This window comes from Rhodnius prolixus, unplaced genomic scaffold (genome assembly GCF_049639745.1).
Source record: "Rhodnius prolixus isolate KJV_2025 unplaced genomic scaffold, Rpr scaffold_3, whole genome shotgun sequence".
NCBI lineage: Eukaryota > Metazoa > Arthropoda > Insecta > Hemiptera > Reduviidae > Rhodnius > Rhodnius prolixus.
Window position 1 is genome coordinate 17,583,693 of NW_027411603.1, and position 22,005 is coordinate 17,605,697.

The window sequence follows — 22,005 nt, forward strand, 5'->3', positions numbered from 1 at the left end:
ATTTTAATAGTTTACTATCGAAAGTGTATCGAGTAGATCTTTGTATCGATATCATAATTTTTCAGAGTGGAGAAGGGAATAGTAGACCAATAGAATGTTGCCTATGTCTTTCAGTAGGAAGTTTCTGATTGGTTGAAAAGAATTCTTCTTTGTCCACATCCATTCATGTAGTAAGTAAGTAGAAGTGACCATAATGGCGGTGAACCAGTAGAGTGTTTTATGTAACATAGTACCTATTTAACAACAATTAATAAAATTAGTGTAGCAATGGAGGTAGATAAAGGTGAAGGTGAACAATCTAATGCCATCTTCAATAAATCCAGCGTCAAGTAAGTAAATTAATATTATAAAATTATGGTAATAAAGTAATTGTACATTTTGTGCTATTTGAAATTGTTTTGTTAAGTATATTCTTATTATATTAGTGTTTGGATCAAGGGAGTTTTAACTTAGATTTTTCTTTCTAATTAGTGAAAACACAATTAATTCAAAAATATTTTTAGGTTGACTGACTATTTTCAAATGACAATAAAACCATTACTTGAAGAGGGGAAAGATGGTGAATTAATTGATTGGCTAAAAGACATTGGTTTGCTTCAGCGAGCTCAGAAGTGCGTAAATCCTGACTGTTTGGGTCTTAAACCAATGGATTGGAAGCGAGCAAGAATCGTTGATAAGTTTCATTGGTCTTGTCCGATGTGTAAGAAAAAAGCTTCCATAAGAACTAATTCACCTTTAGCAGATTTCCATTGCAGTTTTAAAGTAATACTTGATACTATCACTGCTTGGTGCGATGGCATTTCTCTGGAAGAGTATACTAAAGAAAATAAAACAGTGAAAGGAGTAATAGCTAAAAGGATCTATTCTACATGCACAACGGTTACCGACTGGTACATGCAGAGCCACCCAGATTTGGGATATCTTGGCGGAGAAAATTCTGTTGTCCTGGTAGATACTTTTCCTGATGGCTGTATGACAACAGTTCCTCATAATAATAACTACAACAAGCGCATTTTGTGTATGGCAGATACGTCACATATGCCAGCAAGAATATGGACCCATATTTTGGAGAGTAAATCATTGGTAATATATTTCGTTTCTATAACTTCTAATTTTTTTGAAAGATAATTGTCTATAAATGAAATAAATACAATGTTTTAATTAAAGGTAGGAAGGTGTTGGTCAATCAAACAAATTTAATACTCATTACTGAAAAAATTATCTTCTATGTTGGTCAGTGACGAATTGAAATGGAATATTTTTTAATTTATTTGTTGCAAGGAGTACGGACTGTATGATGTATGTGAACTGGAAGAGTGCCAACTTATTTATGAAACGGATTCATTATATATATAATCCAAGTAATTAACTTTTTAGCTTCAGATGGGCTAGTTATGGGAAAGTAATATGAATTATAACGAAAAAGATTTATTAAATTAAAAACTATCGTTTCTAATAATAATAAAGAAAAAAGGTTGATAACTTAGTAGTATGGTTTTTTATGTGATCAGATGATAGTAATTTACTTTATTTGACCAGGTACTTCCTTGGAATATATGTAGTAAGTACTTAATTTTTTTTTTCATTTATTTAAATGAAAGCAAAGTACAATTCCCTTTACTGCATGTTAACCATCGCCCGAAGAAATGAACAATAAATGAATTCGTAAAGTTGTAATTATAATGATTGCAGTTGTCCTAAGCAAGTTGTTTGATTTTGTAAGTCCACACAATTAGATTAAGCCACTTAGTAAGCATCTCATAATGACTGTTTTAGATGATATTATCCTCTGCATGCAACATGGTTTTAAACGTACTCTAAATAGTTAATAGATATTTTTTATTTTTCTCGCTTCAGTTTTTTATTTTCGAGAATCTAATTTTTGCTTATTTACATTTAGTAATTCAACAGAACATTATTGTAAATTTTTTCAGGAAAAGTCATGTTCAGGTAAAAACACTTTCTCGTCGAAGTTAATGCTATTGAATTTTCTTGAATGTTACAATTACATTCACAAGACAGTTGACTTGGTGTATTATAATGGTTCGTTTTATGAAACCATTCAAAAATGCTAAAAACTAAAAAAATATTTTTTAGTGAACCTTCGGTCTGCCGATTTAGTGCTAATTTAAGGTTTTGTTTGCATATTTAATTATCATTAAAATTAAAGTGGCTGCATTTCACAAAAGTTACACTTAGAGAGATTACCCAACCAACCCCTCGTGTCTGTAATAAAATTTTATCGAAAATGTTTCCAGTCACATGTACTAAGATTAAAGCAAGTAGGGGTTCGAATTCGCAAAAATCCTCAAAAAAAATAATAAATCGATGCAGGGGTTCTTAAAGTTTACTGATTTTGACCAGAACCTTATTTGGCGTCCTCCGGAAGCATCTTAAAATTCAAATTTGAAGTTTCTACAATTTGTACTCAGGGATTCTGAAAATTATTCCAATATGTAATTTTTGCGAGAAGATAGAAAGTACAAAAAAAAAAAATTGTGAAAGAATGTATCCATTGAGAAGGAACGCATTTCTCAGTAAATAGGCTTTTAAAATAGTTGTGTATCCTTAGTCTGCTTGTTGTTTTGTTTTATTGTGTAATTATTGTGGTTATTTTTTTTGTGTATACCTATCATTTAAATGAACTTCAGAAGAAAGAAGTTAAAAATTCTATATAATGTAGTTTCCATCTTAGCGGATCTATTATTAATTTTATCTGATGTGTGATAAAAGAAGTATCTGGATCTATTTCAGTAAGAGTATTTATTGAAAAAAAGTTGAAAAATTTCTTTTGAAAAATATTTGGAACAGGTTTTTATAAATACGAGAAGAATATAAATATGTTGACATGTTATAAAGGTATTAGCAAAAAAAAAAAATTTTTTTTAACTTAGGACAGTCAGAAGTTGTCTACTATGGTGTGTGAACACATCCGACCTGGTTCAACAATCGTTGCGAGTCCTGGATTATTTCCACTTTTAGACGGAATCAAAGGAATGGCTGAAATTATTAGTGTGGAAGCCCTCACGGCTTTAGATCCTGCTGATTACCAGAGATCACTTAAGAATTTAGGTAATGTGTATATGCATATATAGTTATGTATCTCCTTAACAAAAACTTACAGTTTAAAAAGGGTTGATTGAACGCCAAAAGGTACACAAATCAGCTAGTACCCAACATTTCATTAGTGCTTCATTGATATTATTTAAGTAATTTTACTGCATTAATTTTCATTCATACTTTTTAAAATTTATTAGATGTCACATACCCTTTTGCTGGCTATTTTCATCTACAAATTATTTGTTCAAGTAGCTCTGTAGATTGACTATAATATCTATTTTATATATATCAATCAATCAAACTATTAATTACAGGTTAGAAAGAAAAAGTTATAAAAAATTAAAAAAAATATGAGGCTAAAAAATTCAAAAACTTTTTTTAAAAAATGCTTACACCAACGTACATTAATGATTTTGTTTATTTTATTTATTTTTAAATAAAAATCGTCGGTTTAAGTTCATTCTTTGATTAAAGTAATTGTCATTTTATGTAGTAGTCAAGCGTTTATAATAATAGATGATAATTAATCTGGCTTTATCGTAAATAATATAGTTTTCTTCAATTACATTCTCAATCTAGGTTTTCTTCCCACAATGTTGTATATACATATGTAATATAAAATAAATAAGATATGCTTATTTTTAGGTCAGCTAATTATTCCAGTATTTTACTATAAGTAAAATTAGGGGGACTAAATTAAATTACAATTGAGAAATGAATAATTATTGTTGAATAATCTACTTGTTATTAACTGTGTGTTATTTGTGCTCACGAATATTTCGGTAAGACGAATTCAAGACTGAAATATTGTTTTAAATCCGGGATTCAAATTTAAACAGTAGCCGACTCTTAGTCTTTTTCTACTTTAACATGCATGTACATTTGACTACTCAGAATAAAGGGCATATTAAAGATAAATCAGAAGAATAATTTGGAATAGAGTTAAAATAAAGTACCTATTTAATTACGAAGATATATTATACATTTTATCAAAATTATAACAAAAAAATATTATGAATGAACTGGCCAGCATAAGGGTCTGTGACATCTAATAAATTTTAAAAAGTATGAATGAAAATTAATGCAGTAAAATTACTTAAATAATATCAATGAAGCACTAATGAAATGTTGGGTACTAGCTGATTTGTGTACCTTTTGGCGTTCAATCAACCCTTATACTTAACTTTTTAAACTGTAAGTTTTTGTTAAGGAGATTTTTGTACCTTTTGGATAGATTTTCCTTTTTGTCTATTCTGCAAAGTTACATATCTGCTTTACAGATTAGATTTTTTTAAAATTTGGAATAAGCAATTCTATCATTATAACCTGATAAGGTGTTAAGTCGGAACCGTATCTACTACTGGAGAGATCTTTTTAAAGAATGATTATAGTTGTGGTGCCCAAACCATCCTCAATAACAATTTTTTTTTTTTGAGAAAACGTTTTGAATAAAATAGGAAGTTATTTGTATGTAAATAACAAAATTAAACTGCGATTTCAGTACTTCCTTTTAAGAGGAGTAAGAAAAATAAACTGCAATTACAGTACTGCTCCCTAAAAGGCAAAGAGGCAAAGATTTTGAATCGAACGACAATTCATTAGTGTAAATCGGTTCACTCATTGATAATTTTAACGATTGCAATACTTTCTCTTAGTAGGTGTAAGAGTATCATGGCACTTCACAGCCACGTAGAGGAGCTTTAACCACTTCTTCCTGCTAAATTTTATCAAAATCGGACAAAGCGTTATAGAAATATTAGTATTAATAGTTTTAGAAAGGGCCTTATTTGGGTGGGGCAAACTCCCCTCCTCATGAGGCATAGCGTCGAGACTTTTAAAGTGCAAATCTATACAAAATTTCGATTCGAATGACACTTCATTCATAAAAATCGGTTCAAGTGTCGATAATTTGAAACGATTGCTATACTTTCCCTTAACAAGTGTAGGAGCTGATCGCCGCATTAATGTCACGTAGGGGAGCCCTAACCCTATCATCCTACCAAATTTTATCATCATCGGGCCAAAATTTACAGTGTAATTAGTAATAATTTTTGAGGGGGCCTTACATAACGGGGGCTAACTCCTCTCCCATTTGATGTGCAGCGTCGAGTCCCCCAAAAGGCACATCTACGTAAAATTCTGAATCGAATGACACCTCATTCATGAAAATCGGTTCGCGCGTTTAGGCTGTACGTTGTTTACAAAAAAGGTAACAACAAGAACAAGACCAATTTTTGAAAATGCCGTTTTTGCTCATATTCAACAACTTTTTTCTCGAAATCTGTAACATCTGGGTTGTTGCAAAAAATTACAGATATAAAGGAGGATTCGCCCTATATTATAAAGAAAGTTTGAAAATTTTATTTTTTATACAAAAAGAGAAATAAAAATTCAAAGTTGGGCGTTTTGCAACGTTCGCTTTTTCGTGCACTTTTTGACGATCAACCCTTAAACAACTGTCCTACCGGACAGTTTTTTATATCAGAAATGGAATATCATTTTCCCATAAATTTGAATATTATTCTAGAAAGTTTATATGAGTATCCTTAAAGTTGTCCATTAGTTTAGCAATGTGTTGTGTGTAAAGTGTTTTATTATTTTTATAATAAAAATAAACATAAATAATTATTTTAGAAACAATTTGGAAGGCAACAGTTAGCGTGTGCCAAGAAGTTCAGAGTATGACAATTAGTGAAGGAGAACAAACATTGAGAGAATTAGAATGGAGGCAAGTATTTCCAACGCCGCTAGCACAAATTTTACATGACATAGCGTGCTATGCTAATTCAAGATCAGCGTAGCAATCACTTAGTCCCTTCTCTTCCATTTCAAGGTCATGTCTTTTTGGAGAAGGGTTATAAATTTTGACATTTATAAAGAAGGCAAGTGCACTTTTTTCAGCTAATTTTCACTTAGATTACTACTTTATTTGCCATAAGATAAATTTAATGTAACGATAAAATTAGTTGAATAGGTTTACCAAAATATACTAATATCTTTTAACCGATTGCCGGCTACCTTCGCACATTACGATGGGGAAATAAAATTGGCAAGAATGAAACAGCTTTTAAGTTTTCTTATTGTTTTTCTCTCTCTTTCCTTTTCTTTCTGTTCGCGTAGTCATATAAGTTTTCGTGAAAACTCTTTAAAATAGATTTTTTTTTCTTTGTATTCTTTCATTAGACGAATCAAATATTACAATTAAAATTCCTCAGAAAAGTTAGCAATCTGGCCAAATAAAGACATGGCGACAGTATCTTCACAGAGGCAAGAATTTGCTTCAAACTGTTTCTGGCGATTATATTTTGTAATGTACTGTGTATTTCGTATTTTTTAGTACAAGAACTATGTGCGAAGAAATGGCTTTTTTGTTTGTTTGTTAATAAATCAGGGCCAGTGTGCGATTTTCGGATCCCCTTTATTAATGGAATATTTATCACCAATGACCTCAGTTGTTGTTGAGTCTAAATTGACAAAAAGTTGGATATGAACTTTTTGGTCTATCTTATTCTGTTAAACAGCCCACTGCAAGCTACTAAGGAAGTAGCAAGTTAATTTGCATCGGGTTAATTTAAATAGTAGTTCTTGATTTTCTACCGCGTCATATTGTATACATTTAATACCTAAATTTTAACTAAAAATATAAATCCTCGGTTGGTAGAAAGGTTATTTTCTAGTTTGCATTTTTTGTTTTGTTTTGTTTTTGTTTTTTTTATGCTTTGAAATCTATTTACGTTTTTGAAGATTTTACTATAAATTAAGTGACGGTTCGATTTGTTTAAAATGCGAATAAATTAAAAAAGCAAGGCAACTAACAATTTGTAGAAAGTTGAGAGGAGTTTATATTTAATTCACCGTATATCTAGATAACATAATTCATTAATTTTGAAATAAAAAAATCCCATCGGAAATATTATTAATTATAGTTTTGGTTCGTAATTTCTTTGATTTTATCTGTTGTAGCATGTTTTTTGTTTCTCTAACTAGTTTCGAACTTTCATCCATGTTAGAGGTAGATTGGTCAGTTTGATGAAGAGATTTCGATTTGACCATATTTCTGTCAAGCACGGAAACATGTGATAGTAAACGAATACAGTAAACATGTGTGCTAAGACGGTTAAAATCAAAGATATTCAGCAATTTTTCATTGTTTTTATGTAGTGTAAATTGTAATGACTATATTCATATAAGAAGTTATTGATCTTCACAGAAATATATTTACTTTAATTAGTGTTTGTGTTTTTTGCGAAATCGTAATCGTTTCACTTTTTTAATACAAGATTTTACTTTTTCACTGACGCCATCTTGCATTTATCTCTTTTGAAATAAATTTTAATTTAGATGTAATCTAAAAACAGCCTTTAATGCTTATCATGAATGAACCATTTTCAATTTCATTTCATGTTTTAATTTTTCGTTTTGGAGTGTTTTGTTTCTCAATTTGGAATTAGTGGTTAAATGTGTAAGTAATATTTGGGCCAAGCATTTTTTACTACCATCGCTTTTATAATTCTTTTTACTTAAACATTATTTAATTTTGAACAGTTTAAATGCGCAATAAGATAAATAAGTTCCTTCAATAAAAGTATTTCAAAAATAAATAAGTATTATAATAGTAGGAGATAGTTTTATCTATTAAATATATTACTTTGTTTAATTTAACAAGATTGTTGGTAACCGCAATCGGAATTGGTCTCAAGTTGATTAATTTGCTGACAGAAAAAACATATTTTTGACGTATTATCCTTGGAAGTGTGGCTTGCTAGTGGAATGCGAAAACATGCTGCGGATCCCACTTACCGGTTACCCTAGCGTTCTCTACAGGTCCTCTAATTAGCTCTCCTAATGCTGATTTAAACCATTCATGTCATCTAGGAATCAAAATTTATTTTTCCAACTAAAGGTGTTTATACTAAATACTATTGAGTGGAGAACGTTTCTTAAGAAGTAGATGAATAGATAGAAAACTACGTTCTCTCCTTTGAGTTAAGCATATTTTATTCTTTAAATCAAAACAACGTAAGATTTATTAGTCCCGGTGTAACAAGTTCAAAACGTTAGGTAAATCTTAAGAAAATAAAAGCATACCAAAAATTAGCTGTATCAGTTGTCGGATGTCGAAGAAAAATGAACTTTAAAACACTAGACCAAGGAAGCATTAGAAGTGTTACCAAACATCAGATTGACAATCAAGTAGGACAAGATTTAGCAAAAAATAAATTAATAAATGAAAACGGATTTGCGGTGACCAACCAAATAATTGTTTTTAATGGAACATATTGTTAATATTATTTTTAAATTAATAAAATATTAGTATTTTTATTAATAATATAATAAATTAATCTTTATCTGTTATGTTCAAATGATAAATAAAAAAAATCATTAATAATTTTATTTGAATCTATAAGAATCCACATTAGGAATCACGGTGACATCAAAAATTGTTTACTTGTGAAAAGTTGATCGTTTATAAGAAACTGACAAAATAGTTATTTTAATTATTAATAAATAAATTAATCTTTTTACGTTTTATTTTTATGGATGAAAAGGTTTCGCTTTCTATTTCACTCTTTGAAATGAAAACTATAATTTTGATAGAATCTGCACATCTTCAGTTTTCTCTTTCTAGAAATGCAACAAGGTCTGCAAAAAAATGTGTTGCCGTTTTATACACTGCAGTTTAGTACACAAAAGCATTGGCAACCATATGTTTTATGTATGTGTTTCTTTTGTGACTTGTTTTATCATTACTTAGCTCTGTTGTGAAGTGTGCATTATGAAATCCAACTTAGTCTTTAACCACTTCTAAGTACAAATGTCATGTACACAAAAGTCCCTATCTATTCGTGATGACATAGAATAGAAGCCTCTAGAAATTAAAAATTAATTTACTGTGCAGTGGTTAAGAAAGATGTGTGAGAGACGTGTGCTATAAAGAGCACAAAAATGTGAAATGGACAAACTTAAAATGTACGTCGCTTTAATATTCTTAATACTTTTTTTTTTCTTCTACTGCGGTCGAAATGAAATTATGGATATTTTTGTTTAAATAATACTGAGTAGTACGGTCTAAAGAGTCAAACAAGTATGTTCTCAATGTTATTTTAATAATAATAAAAATAGTGGGCCAGATTTAGTTATGGTTATATTTACAATTTTATTACAACTTAAAAAAAGTTAAAATATGTTATAAAACATTAATCCTATTTAAGACTGTTTTCGTCGAAGGAACTATAAAGTTAAATGTTCTTTAGTTTTTAAACAAATGATCTGATTTCAGTTAATACTCTTTAGTTTCCTCTATGCATAATATTTATTTTCTGTTCAGAAAGTTTTTTATGTTACCTGCGTTTTGTTTATGTACATATTTTTGTTTTTCTTATTTTATGTTGTGAATGAGTTGTACACGTGTTCCAGCTGTCACAAAATATTTTTGAAAAAAGCTTTCTGTTTAATAATTGTGATTTTTTTAACGATTGGGATTGTTAAATTCTTAGAAATCTCTTTTAAATTTTTCGTTTTTTCACCTCTGAAATCTAAAGGCTGTTGTACAGCTAGTGTTTATCGCAATAGTAACCAAAAGAATATTTCTGAATGTTTCATCTTCATAAACATATTTAATTTTGTGTGCTATTTCTGAGAGCTTTATAACATATTTGAACTTTAATTCCTGTAATTAAAAGGGAGAATCCTTTTGTGTGATTTCCCGTTGAATGAAACTCAAGTACTTATCAAGTGTCATATTGATATTTCATTTTTATTTTTCCTTTGTATTCACTTATTGTTCATTTGCTAATTGCTTTTCTCCTTAGTTTTGATTTTCTTTTGCATTAAGCAGTTCTGCTTGTCTTTTTATCAGCCCTTGACGTTCTTAAAATCATTCAAATAATTACTGATTAAAAAAAGTTGATGTCGGCAAATTAGAATCATTTCTATTTGTGCTAGATTTGGAGCTGTTTTATTTGTGATGAGCCTTGCCAAAACCTAAATTAAAGTAAAATTATAATTTTCTTTATCATTTATATGTTTATATGGGAAAGTATTGCCCTCTTCTGTCTATATGAGACTGATAGTAATCTCCAAAATAAGATAAACAAACAGAGCGTGGACTTAAATATAAGATAATATTAGATATAAAAGAATATCAACTGGGATAAAGCATATTTACAATTGGCAGTAATTATTGTGGATAGCTAAGCAATGTTAGATGAAATAAGCGACAGTAATTACACTAAGCATGGATAATAATAAAAACTTCAAAGGTAAAATTTGCATGTTACATTGAACTTGATTAAGTTACATATGTAAGATATAGTTTGACTTTATCATCCAAGTTTGAAATCATTCATAATTTTCACAATGCAGCTAAATTTAGTAAAACTGTATTAGTTTGCTTTTTATAGACCTAATTTTTTAATTTACCTTTACTTTTTTACCATTTGACGTTCTGTCTAGGTATAACCAGGTCTAAACCTAAAATTGCAAAAAATGTGTGATGGTTTTTTTTACTTTGTATTAATGAAAAGTACACTAACTAGATCTTAGTAAGCACTTTGTTTTGTGAGTTGGTATCTATAGTCGGGTCTTCTCAACTCTCGGTATATGTTTACATTTTTACTTGTACATAATTTTATTGGTTTTTATAAAACCTATGGTTTTCTTAAAATTAGATGATAAAAAAAATTATGAAAATAAAATGAATAACATAAACAATTCTAAGGTTATTATTTAGTATCTGATGATTTGACGTATTATTGAGTTAAGAACAAATTTATTCTTTTATAGTTTCATTATAATATTACGCATTATATGTAATGAATGAAGGTATCGTATAAAGTGAACCCGACATTTAAGTAAAATATTTACCCATCATTTGAGCAATATTTACTACTAAGGAGATCCAACACCTCGAAATGTTACAAATTTGAAAGTTCGATGTCTATTAATCGTGGCATGTGAACATTTTCGACCTTATCTTATCATTCAAAGTAGTTCAATTTTCCTAAATGGATGTAATCTTATATTAGTAAAACTTGTTGAGGAATTCAGATTTGGGAGAAAGAACAGAATTTATATTTTATTTGTTTATAGAATTTTACAATCTTAGTTAGTTATTGAGAAACGCCTTTATCTGTGCTACGTTGTTTGCAACACCCATATTTATAAATTATATATTTTTATTTTTAATTATTTATTGAATTGTTTATGAAAATATGAAATAAGATGAAAATATATAAAGATCTCTGAAAAATTGGTGTTAAAGTAATCCTAGATATTTGTTAAAAATGTTTTGATTTTTATAAACTTAATTATTGTTACTCAAACTAACTTTGCTCTATTTTAGTTATATAGTTGTAATTTATTATTTATAATTATTTTTTTATATCTATTATTTTTGTTAAATCACATTGGATAATCTGTACTCTTCATGATATTGGTTGTATTAAAAAAAATGTTTGGAATTTTGTTTCATTCTTGATGTTTAAAGTTAAATTAGAATTTTTTCTGTATGTTTGAATATTTTTTCACATAATAAAATTCCAATGTTAACCATAAACATTGATTCTTTTGTTTTTGAAACTACTATTATTTAAAAAAACAAGAATATTGTGTTTTATTACCATACTTCATTTTATTGATTAATTAGTTATCTAATGTTTTTAAATGTAATCGATTCAAGAGATGTTGTTGATCGAATGGGTGGGCTACTTTAAGGCTACTATTAATAAAAGTGCGTTCACTTTAGCCGTTATCATCTGCCTCTTTTCGAGGAAACATGTGCAGAGGAAAGCAGATTACGCATATAGATTCAACTCCAAGCAGAAGGTAATTAATTCTCATAATTTGTGCAAAATTTACTCTCGGAGTAAAAACATATAGTTTACTTCGTGAGTTTTTCCGAAATTCCGCATTCCTAAAAAGTTATTGGTGCGTTTAAAATGGATCACCCTGTATATATCAATGGATAACTTATTTCTAAAGCGATATTAAAATGATAAAATTGAACTTCTAACCAGGTTGGAGGGAATTAAGTGGATCAAGAAATGCTAAAGTACATACCAAAAATTCAATATGTAAATGAATTTAAAAAGCTCACACCAGTACCTCGATAGCAGCACTGACCCATTATCGTGCAATCTAATTACTGCTGTGCCGTCTAACAAAAGTTAAGAGCTTGTCTTTTCTTTGATTCGGTTATGTATTTATTCTAAATATGCTAACTAAATGTGTCCCACACTACAATTACTGAAAGATGAAGGAGAATGAGGATGGAAAAAGAAAGCTGACGATCCAGAAAGTAAATGAAAACTAAAAGATAGACTGGTCAGAAATTAGTTATGTGCTGATTCCTTAGGAACATGAGCCAGCATCCTTGACGATTTTACTGACTCTATTAAATGAGAAAATTTGTTTGTAGTCGTAGATACCACAAGTAGGAGGTTGAATTAGATTTGTTCCAACATAATCTCGACTTGTTGACTAAGGAGCAAGTGCAATGAGAGTTTTGTGTTTCTTATATAGGATACAAACCTAAATCTAATTTTTACTCGGTTGTTTCAACAAACCTAAATAAGTTTAAAGAGATAGCAGTAACAGAACCATAACTTCCACTAACAGTCCGCGGGACACTTCATTTTTCTGCTGTAGGATAGTTTAAAACCTTCACATAGTGAATAAAATCTATACTAGGGTAGACATTCCAATTCTTTGAAGGACCTCTGTTTAAGAAGTATTAAAACAGTGTTCGGCAAATAATAAAGAAAAAAATTATAAAGAACACTGGCCAGTTCTCGGAACTCTCTATAATCTATTATAGACTTTATAGTCGTTTTTTTTTTTTACTAGAATTATCCGTTTTTACGTCACGTGAGAACGGAAAATGTGTTTTTTTAATTTATTTATTTAATGCGCATTAGTATCTGAGGTTATTGGCACCCATAGCTTTTTTCGGTGCAATATAGGTTAACGGATTTAAAAGTTACGACCGTTGTTATGGTGGAAAATGCGAATATTGATGGAAAAATTTAAAAATGCAAATATCTTGGGACACTATTGAGAATTGGGCCAAAGTGAATAGCATTTAAGCTGTGAATCACCTTCCGAATTTTCGACCTCTCCTTTGTGTTCACCCTATATATTTGTACGTATAGTATCCACCGCTTCTCAAAACGAAAAGTAGCAGAAAATTAAATTTAATATTTCCATTGGATGACAACAGAGGATGCTACAATAAGGTTTTAGTAAAAATCTGTCAAACGGAAGTATCAAATTCACTGTTTATTTCAAGAAAACAGATCCTACTTCTTCTTCATTTAAAAAATTAATAGAGGTTAAAAAATATAAATCTATAGCTTTTTTCGAAACATTTTTCACGGAAATTTCGATTTACAGTACTTCTGGGAGAGAGAGAGAGAGAGTGAGTGGGTGTATATATTAACTGTAACTAGCCCTTTTTGCATAATGTTCTATCTCCTAACTTCTTTTACGGTCCTATCTCTTGGGTGATGTGTAAAACAGAAAAAAATTCTGTTTAAAAAAAAACTACTCAAGCGGAAGTTCCTTTTTAACAGACTTGTACACATTTTTGAGATTTTTTCGAAAATGGTTCCTACGATGTTGTGTAAAATTCGTATATACATTAAGTATGCATAGATTTATAATTTTTACTTTAATCAATGTTCTATAAAAATATGTTTCAGGGCAGTTTCGGGGAAGGGTGGGCTTCTTCTATTTAAGGTTACAAGTCAGTGTAGTGTACTGTTTTACGAACTTTTACCAGTCAGTAAGTATTAACACTAAGGTTCGGAATTTAAATAAAATTTGTGAATTAGAACCTTAAGAGCAGTAGTAAGAATAAATTGGGTGATATTGTAGTTCGCACCATATTTTAATATTCGGAGAGCCATTTTAATACTGACAAAGTCCAGGCAGGGTCACTTATTAACAAAGTTAAAAATAAAATGAATACTACGATTCTACGGAATCGCAAAAAAAAAATTATTAAAGACTTTTTTTTTGAAAATTTACTATTGCTAAATTAGCATCTAGTAAATGTGATGAAGGAAAAAGATGAGCACAAGAGTGGAGCAGTTGTCCACTGATAACCCTCCGATATATTGTCAAGCTGTGAGCTAGTGTGAGAAATATGCCGGCGATAGATTCATAAAAACTCATTTCCAAAAAAATGGTTTATTACTAAGTCAGAATGTTTGGTAACTTATTTGGCTATACATTAAACATCACTCATCATTGAAACACAGCCACTAAAATACAATATCCATTTCTAGCATAGTCATTAATGTATTCACGGAACACTTCTTCCTCCAAGGATCGTAAGAGACCCATTGACTTTTCTCTCACAAGTATCACTTTTAGTACACTCAGAATAACAAAGCCAAGTATTAAATAGTCTGTTGTTCATTTTATTCTATTTATTTTTATTTTAATAATAGCTATTTATAACTAAAGTATTCTACCCAATTGAACGGCAAACGTTGATCTAGTGTGGGTGTTTACTACTTGAGGTTAGTAAATTATAGTGGGAGTTTTTAAACCATATTTTTAAATTATTTTTGGTTAGTTAAGGTAGACTTTGATTTGATGTCGCTGCGGTACGAAGAATGGGACAGTGAGAGATCCCTCTTTCTCATTATTCACCCGGTCTCTCACTCTGTGTTAGTGACGGGTATAACAAGAATCTCAATAACAAAAAATTGTCGGAAGCCCAAAAGTTTGTTCAATTTGGGATTCACAAGAACGTTGTAGGGAAATATCCCTAAACAGGAAGCGTGCTTTTAATGAATATGTTTACCGTTCAGATTTTTACGGAAATGACGCCAACTGCAAAATAAGTATGTTGCCTACCTACTACGTATCAGTTAATAATAGTTATTTTTTTAATAATATCTAGTATTGGAACTAGCAATACTTACCAATTTTGGTTAAATATTTTTCCAGGTATACCGTACGAGAAATACTGCCGCTGTAGAAATATTTTACAGATATTCTGCCTACTCTCTCTTAATAAGGTACAGTTGAAGTTGAAGAGAATTTCAAGTTTGAAGAAATTATGACATCTCTACAATAATTGTGGTAATTCTATAATTTTTGAACTTCTAACTAACCAGTTTTTTGTTACCGATGACTTAATGTGATAGTGGAACTCCCAAAATGGCCATTGTTTTTAAAAGCTTTTAATGAGTGAAATAATACTAGGTAAGCTTGTATAGACATATGTTTTAGGAAAAGTATGGCAAGTAACTGTTCTGGAAATTTTCTCGATTTTTTTCATCACATTTTTTACTTTACTACTTTTCGCTGTATTTTCTAGAAAATTTGATAGTTACTGAAACAAGATGGTGAAACACAATTATTGATTTTATTTTTTGTAATTATTATTATCATTATCATTATTATTATTACTTTAAAAGTTTTCAATAAATTCTTTAGAAGAAGTTAGGACGTCAACGCCCTGAAATGACCGGTTCGCCAGTCCCGTTACAGTACTGTGTATATAGGTTTGAAGAGAAGTCTGTAAGTGTACACTTAAATGTCAGCGTTTGGCTTGTTGATTTTGGTAGCCCTTGTGGTCGGTACGATTTCAGCTCCAAGTGAGCTGCCAGAGGAAGTGGAGCAAGTGCTTTATGATCAGAGGCAAAACGGTACGGATAATCTCAGATTAATGATGAACGATATTACTCTTTTGGTTGCCCCTGCAGAGGCATTGTTTTCACTTGCACCGACTGACCTTTTCGACGGTGAAGTAAAACCTAAAGTTTCCAGGTAAAGCATTATTTACTTTTATTTCAAAGAACATGCATTTTTAAATATTAAAAGGCACACAGGCAAATGAAAGCGGAACGGTATTATTACTGAAGAGATGGTTTGTTTGTGTATAAGTTAACAGGTTTTCAGTAATGTAGAAGTGATGTTCCTTTTGGGATTGGATTTTATTATTGATCATTACACCATATTCAAATAAATTTGATGATCGTCATCAATTCCCTGTTAAGAGAAATAAGAACACGAGAGTATACTTCTGCTTTTTAATTTGTGTTTGGATTATAATAATTTTTATAATTTTCAAGTTTTAATTATAATCTGACACTGCCTAAATAAATATAATTTAAAGAATTAATATGATATTTGAAAGAATGTGTTGAAGTGAGCATCTAAGAAAGTAAGTAGAGATTGATTATTAGAAAAACATTTTTTATACAGAAAATAATTTTTTGCAGTTGATTCTGAAATCTCACAACTTTAGAAAGAAAAAAAAAACTTTTGGATCCAAACATTTATAATAATAATGTATTGCAATCATTCTAAAAAATAAATTCGAAAAACCCGATTTTTTTATTTTTTATTTATTTTTTTTGAACGATATAATCATTGTTGAGGTTGCTAATGAAATAAAAAGGAAAGTATATTTGATATAATAAATAACTAACTGAAGAGAAGTGTTACTTAATTTCGACAGGTAAATGGCAAGAGTCATACAATTTTACTGCAACTGTGTGAGTTAAGGATTCGTAACGTCAAAATTTTTGCTAGGTAAAGAAACGTGTGAATACTTGTACGAGAAGAAAGTATTATTTTATTTAAAAAATATATTATGCCATCTTTCTTTGCCTGTGTAAGAAAGGTCTGCTTTCACTATTACTGTTTGATATGCTATTGATGTTATTATGCCATTAATTTTTTGTGGCTCATCTGTTATTTTGTCATTTGCAATGTCGATTATTGAAATAGTAATAAACATGAAAGTCGTGAAATTTAGTGAATTTATGCAGCAAATAATAATTTAGGTTTAAAGGAGCACACAGAGTTGTTCAAGACTTTATTGTTGAATTGGTATTTACATTTTTTGAATAAATATATTTACTAAAGCATTTCAGACAGATGTGTATTCTGAAAATGAAAATCGTAGTGAAGTTTTCAGTTTTTTATAATTTCTGTTTCTAGGCCAAGAAATAGAATTACCAGCTTACTGATGAATATTTTCAGAAAAAATCATCATGTAGAATCATTGGGCTCTTGAAGACTTCATTGGGCTCTTTTTTCTTTTTCATTATTTCCACCTTTAATCGTTAACTGATAAGATGTCATTTTATATATTTGGAATAAATCATCCGTTATTGACAGTAAGGATTTGTAGTAATTAATTAAAGTATTACAGGCCGTATTTATTTATTTTTTTTAAATTTTATTACGTCACATGATTCATTTATTTGACAAGAGAATGGTGACAAGTCTGGGGAATGGTTTTATAGATCCTTTTACCCTTGATGAATTAACTTTTTTCTTATTAAACAAATCTTCTTTATCTGAAAAAAAAGATTATATGAAATATATCAAGTTTAACGTGGCGCAAAAATTATTGGTTTAAATAACATATTTATTTAAACAATTAGGTATATATGTATTATTTACAAATACTGTTTGGTGTAAAACTGGTCTTATTGATATTGATTGTTTAATTAAATTGACGATCTTTGTGATTTGCTATTTAAAGAAATTCACTGTTGTTTTTCATGCAATAATTGTGTGTTGTGAAATGTCAAATAAATCTTTTTTTAATAAAAAAATTACTTCTAATGCCTTAGTTAATATCCGTTACTTTCAGTATAATTCATTATTCTTTATTGATAAATAGAAAGTCGGTCTTTAGAAAAAGAAGACCATTAAGTAAAACAACCTGTGAAGTCTGATAACGAAGAAAAAGGATTTTAAACATATTTAGCATAATTAGGTTGGTGGTAATCTACTGTCACTTATCAGATACTATTCCCAAGTTCAACTACCAGCCCAGAGCACTTAAAAGCCTCAGATTTCGAAACCTCTCAAGTATTTGAATATATATACATATTTTGAAAAACGATATATATATTCTCCAGCACTCTGGACCCAAGGAAAATTTAAAGAAAACGTAAAGGACTAGAAGAATTAAGGGATTTTTAAATTTTGTCTTAAATTATATTGAAATTAATTTACAATAGTTTATGGCATAGATTATGTTTGTAGACATCATTGTGCAGTAAAAAAGTACTGAGACAATATCTTTTTATTTTTACAAATTATTAAATCCAATTCTTCCTACAAGGTTTGCTTTATCCTCGCAGTCCTTACTTTTCCTCAGTTAGTTTAACATTGAATTCATAATGAGCCTAATCTAACAATTTATTTATTTATTTATTTTAGATCAAATTTCTTCTTCTTTTTTTTAAATATGTTGGTAAGAGAGTATAAAACTGTTATTTGAATCTGACATTTTAATAATCGCTGACGATCCTAACCAACCTGAGGAACATATCTCTTAATGGTGAACAAAATCCGAAATTGGCCAGAATTTAATAAAACAAACTGTCAGATAAAATTTCTGGTCATATCAATGAAATAAGGAAGGGATTAGCAATGCGGTTAGCGTATTGGATTTCTACACAGAGGTCCCGGGTTCGAATGCAGCTGCTATCCCTTATATGTTCTCTTCCTAGGAGCTTCTTACAGCTGACTGTCCGGTGATGGACAGTGTTGTCTGTAACGAGAGAACACTGTTCGGAGGCGGAAGTGTACTGAAACAAGCTCCGGGAACCAATAAAACACAGATGTTGACGCGCCATAAATACAAAAATCAACGAAATTTTGCATTTTAAAAATTTTTATTGTCTTTCATAAAAAAGTTACAAAACTTAGTGTGTTGAAGACTTCATTATCAGGAGACGTCAAAGTATCTATAACAGGTTTGAAGTTATTTTTTATGTGATCCCACGAATATAATATTTACTCTTAAAGCAAGAGAGAAGTAATATTTATAATTCTTTTTTAATATAAACAAATTATATCAATGCTTCATTCATCACTGCTGCTAACAAACATTCGCTGAACATAATACATCAAGAATTTATTTTATGAAATGTTCGCCTATTTATTTATATTTTTGAGATATGTACGATTAAGAAGCAATTACTATCAAGGGTTCAATAGGATGGACACCTAAAAAATTACATTGCCGAATTAAACATATCATTCCTTAGGACATTCATGTGGGTTCAAACTTGAATTCTTTTTCAGAGAAGAGTTTCACTCTAGAAATCATAACATAAATTCCCTCAAGTTTCTAATATTTAATCATTCTACAATCAACCATCTTCCAAATGACAATTATAAGCTTAAATAAACTATCAACCCTTATTCAACTGTCCTAACGGACAGTTTTAATTTTACAGCAATGAAATGTTTTAACACGTCAAACTCCTTCTAGAGGAAGTTTCTGTTACTGAAAAACTTATTTTCATTAAAGAGGTGGATGTACATACAAACAGAGCCAACAATATGATTTCCAGGGTTCATCTATTGATTTACACAGTCATACAAGAAAGTGTGACAGTTAAGAGAGAAAGTTCAAACCTTATGAAGTGAAAGTTCTTTGAACAGTAACCAACCACAATAAGCTCCTATAGCTTTTATTATTTTTTTTTGTCCACTTCTTGTTGTTAAAAATACCATGAACTTTCAAGAATAAAACTTTCACATTTATTTTTACAGCTCTATTAGAACACAGCAAATATTTAAAAGCAGAAATATACAGTTCTTTTTAATAATTTGATCCCGTGTAACAATTATTATTAAAATAAAAGTATAGAATAAGTTTAAAGCGAAAAATTAGCAAAATGAGTCATGTTATTTTTGAAACATGAATTTTCCCAACGAAGGTTTTTTTTTTTTAAAAAAAAAAAAAAAAGTTACATTTTAGATTTAGAAGAGCTTCATTTTTTAAATCTCTTTTTTCAACGATGTTGAATAGTTATACTATTAGATCCGCGCCGCTGATTATATCGTTTATTGTTTCACTAGCCCCATTCTTTCGAATTTTTGTTTGAACATAGACCAAACTTTGAAGGTGGATGGACATCCGAAAGCAGATAAAATTACATTAGAAGCTGGCTTATTGTTTCTGGAAAAGATATGCTCGAGACTTCTGTGCGAGTTCGGCAAAGTGAAAAATAGTGACTTTGGTATGGATGGAAATAAATTTATTGATATTGTTTTTTGTTTACTTACTAAAATTTGCTTTTCTCTGTGTAGCAAAGAAGCATTGCTGTTGAATCAGATTGTAAAAATTTTAGTTTAATTGAAAATACAAGAAATAGGGTAGTGAAATCATTTGCCTTTCTCTTCACCTGAGAGTAGAAAAGCACGAAAATTTGACAGTAAAGAAACAGAGGCTTGAAATTAAATTTATCACCTAATCAGAGAGAAATATTTAATACTTAGGTTAATCTTTGGATGGAAGAACAAAAAATAATCTACTTTTTAAATTTTCGAGTTTTTCTATGCCTCTATAATGTTTTCAAAAGAATGGAATTGATGATCTGCCAGATTTAAATAAAGTATGTAGGGGATGATTGATTTTTAATGGTTCAAGTGATAAAGTATCGTAAGATTCTCATAAACAAAGTATCGTAAGATTCTCATAAACATTACAATAAGAGTGAGTTTTGTGAACTTCTTAATTTTTTTTATTTTTTATTAAGAGTTCAAAGTGTTAATATTATAAATATACAAAAATAATTTGGTTTTATAAGATTCCTGTCGCAATGGCTGATTTGCTGAAAGTTTTTTAATTCCAGTTTTGTCAAAAATTACCCCAGCTTACCACTGTGAAACCATCATCTAAATAATATGAAGTATATGCCTAACACTTCTTAAAAAATTATTAATTTTGCACAAAATTGAATTTTAATTGTAACGGTAATCATAATTTTATAAATTCGGAGTATGAAGAAACTGTAAAAGTTAGAACCCTGAGAAATTCAGTAAGAACAAGTTGTGTGAGTGTTCTGGCCAGATTTTTTTTACTTTTTCTTATCCTTACTATCTTCTTAGAAAAAGAAAGCTTAGGGTATTTATTAAAATGCATTGAAGTTAAATTAGAAAAAACAATAGTGTAATGAAAGAGTAATTCATACCTTTCAAAGATAAGTTTGTTCTGCTTCCACTACGACTAAATCTCCAAGGCAGAATTTAAAAAAAATAAATAGAAGTATTGAAATAGTGAGAACAGAAAATACAGGATTATCTTGAAGATTTACCATGTCTCTACCTGGGGAATGATTAAAGGAACACTTGGTTTTAACGTACTTGGATACTTGATGGGAAGCTGCAGTACCAAGCTATTATATCGGTGCGGTATGGCCCGTCTCATCTACCCCACCTACAATTTCATTCAGTCCTATCCCACTTATCTTACAAGATTTCACCCACAAGTGAGGCATTACACTTTGTTGATGGTGTGAATAAACTAATCTAATGCATTCCGCTGCTCCTATCGTTTTTAAAACTGTCCGGTAGGGCAGTTGTCTAAGCGTTGATCGTCAAAAACTGCACGAAAAAGCGTAATGTTGAAAAACACCCAACTTTAACTATTTTTTTTTCTTTTTTTCTATAAAAGTTAAAATTTCTTTACAACAAACCAGATCTAATAGATTTTAAGAAAAAAGTTTCTGAAAATGAGCAAAAATCGGTATTTTTAAAAATTGTTGTTGTCCTTGTTATTTTATAGCAGTGATTTCAAAGAGTATTAATTGTTTGAAGATAGAGATTTTAAAAATAATAAAAAAGGAGTAGAAAATCTGTTGTGAACACTCACAAGATTTTCTCTTACCATTTTTTCTCTAAGTTCTAATCACAAATTTTCTTAATACTCTGAACGTTTAAGTCACATTTAATTCTTACCACTTTAGAAAGTATCTTTTTGTCCACACCTTCTCACAGAAGTACCTTTAATAAAATTTACGGACAAAATATTTCTTGTAAAAGTTGTATATTTATGTGTTTGTAATCAATATATAAATTTTAAACAAAATCGCAGGAGCTTGCGGGAAAATCTGTAATCTAATGAGTAAAGAGGCACTTCCGATTAGCCTATTTTCATTAAATTTGGATAGA

General features: G+C 29.7%; 2 protein-coding genes and 1 long non-coding RNA gene across 4 annotated transcripts; 2 read left to right on the plus strand and 1 right to left on the minus strand.

Moving 5' to 3' along the window:
* The first annotated feature begins 108 nt into the window (after positions 1–108).
* LOC141453772 (uncharacterized) lies at positions 109–12,908 on the plus strand. Its single transcript, XM_074127357.1, has 4 exons — positions 109–329; positions 504–1,083; positions 2,895–3,072; positions 5,695–12,908. Exons 1-4 carry the CDS (start codon positions 268–270, stop codon positions 5,859–5,861), a joined length of 987 nt encoding a protein of 328 aa, XP_073983458.1. The 5' UTR covers positions 109–267; the 3' UTR covers positions 5,862–12,908.
* LOC141453777 (uncharacterized) lies at positions 5,899–17,655 on the plus strand. Of its 2 annotated transcripts, XM_074127361.1 has the most exons (5): positions 5,899–5,942; positions 13,761–13,843; positions 15,019–15,153; positions 15,511–15,843; positions 17,023–17,655. In XM_074127361.1, exons 4-5 carry the CDS (start codon positions 15,611–15,613, stop codon positions 17,096–17,098), a joined length of 309 nt encoding a protein of 102 aa, XP_073983462.1. In that variant the 5' UTR covers positions 5,899–5,942; positions 13,761–13,843; positions 15,019–15,153; positions 15,511–15,610; the 3' UTR covers positions 17,099–17,655. The 2 variants fall into 2 exon arrangements, with proteins under 2 accessions (XP_073983462.1, XP_073983464.1); XM_074127363.1 differs by lacking the exons at positions 5,899–5,942; positions 13,761–13,843 and adding an exon at positions 13,865–14,912.
* Positions 16,867–21,436, minus strand: LOC141453778 (uncharacterized). The gene is made up of 2 exons (XR_012458178.1): positions 21,027–21,436; positions 16,867–17,384 (listed from the first exon to the last, which is right to left on the minus strand). It is a non-coding gene; the product is annotated as an uncharacterized lncRNA (long non-coding RNA).
* Positions 21,437–22,005: the final 569 nt, after the last annotated feature.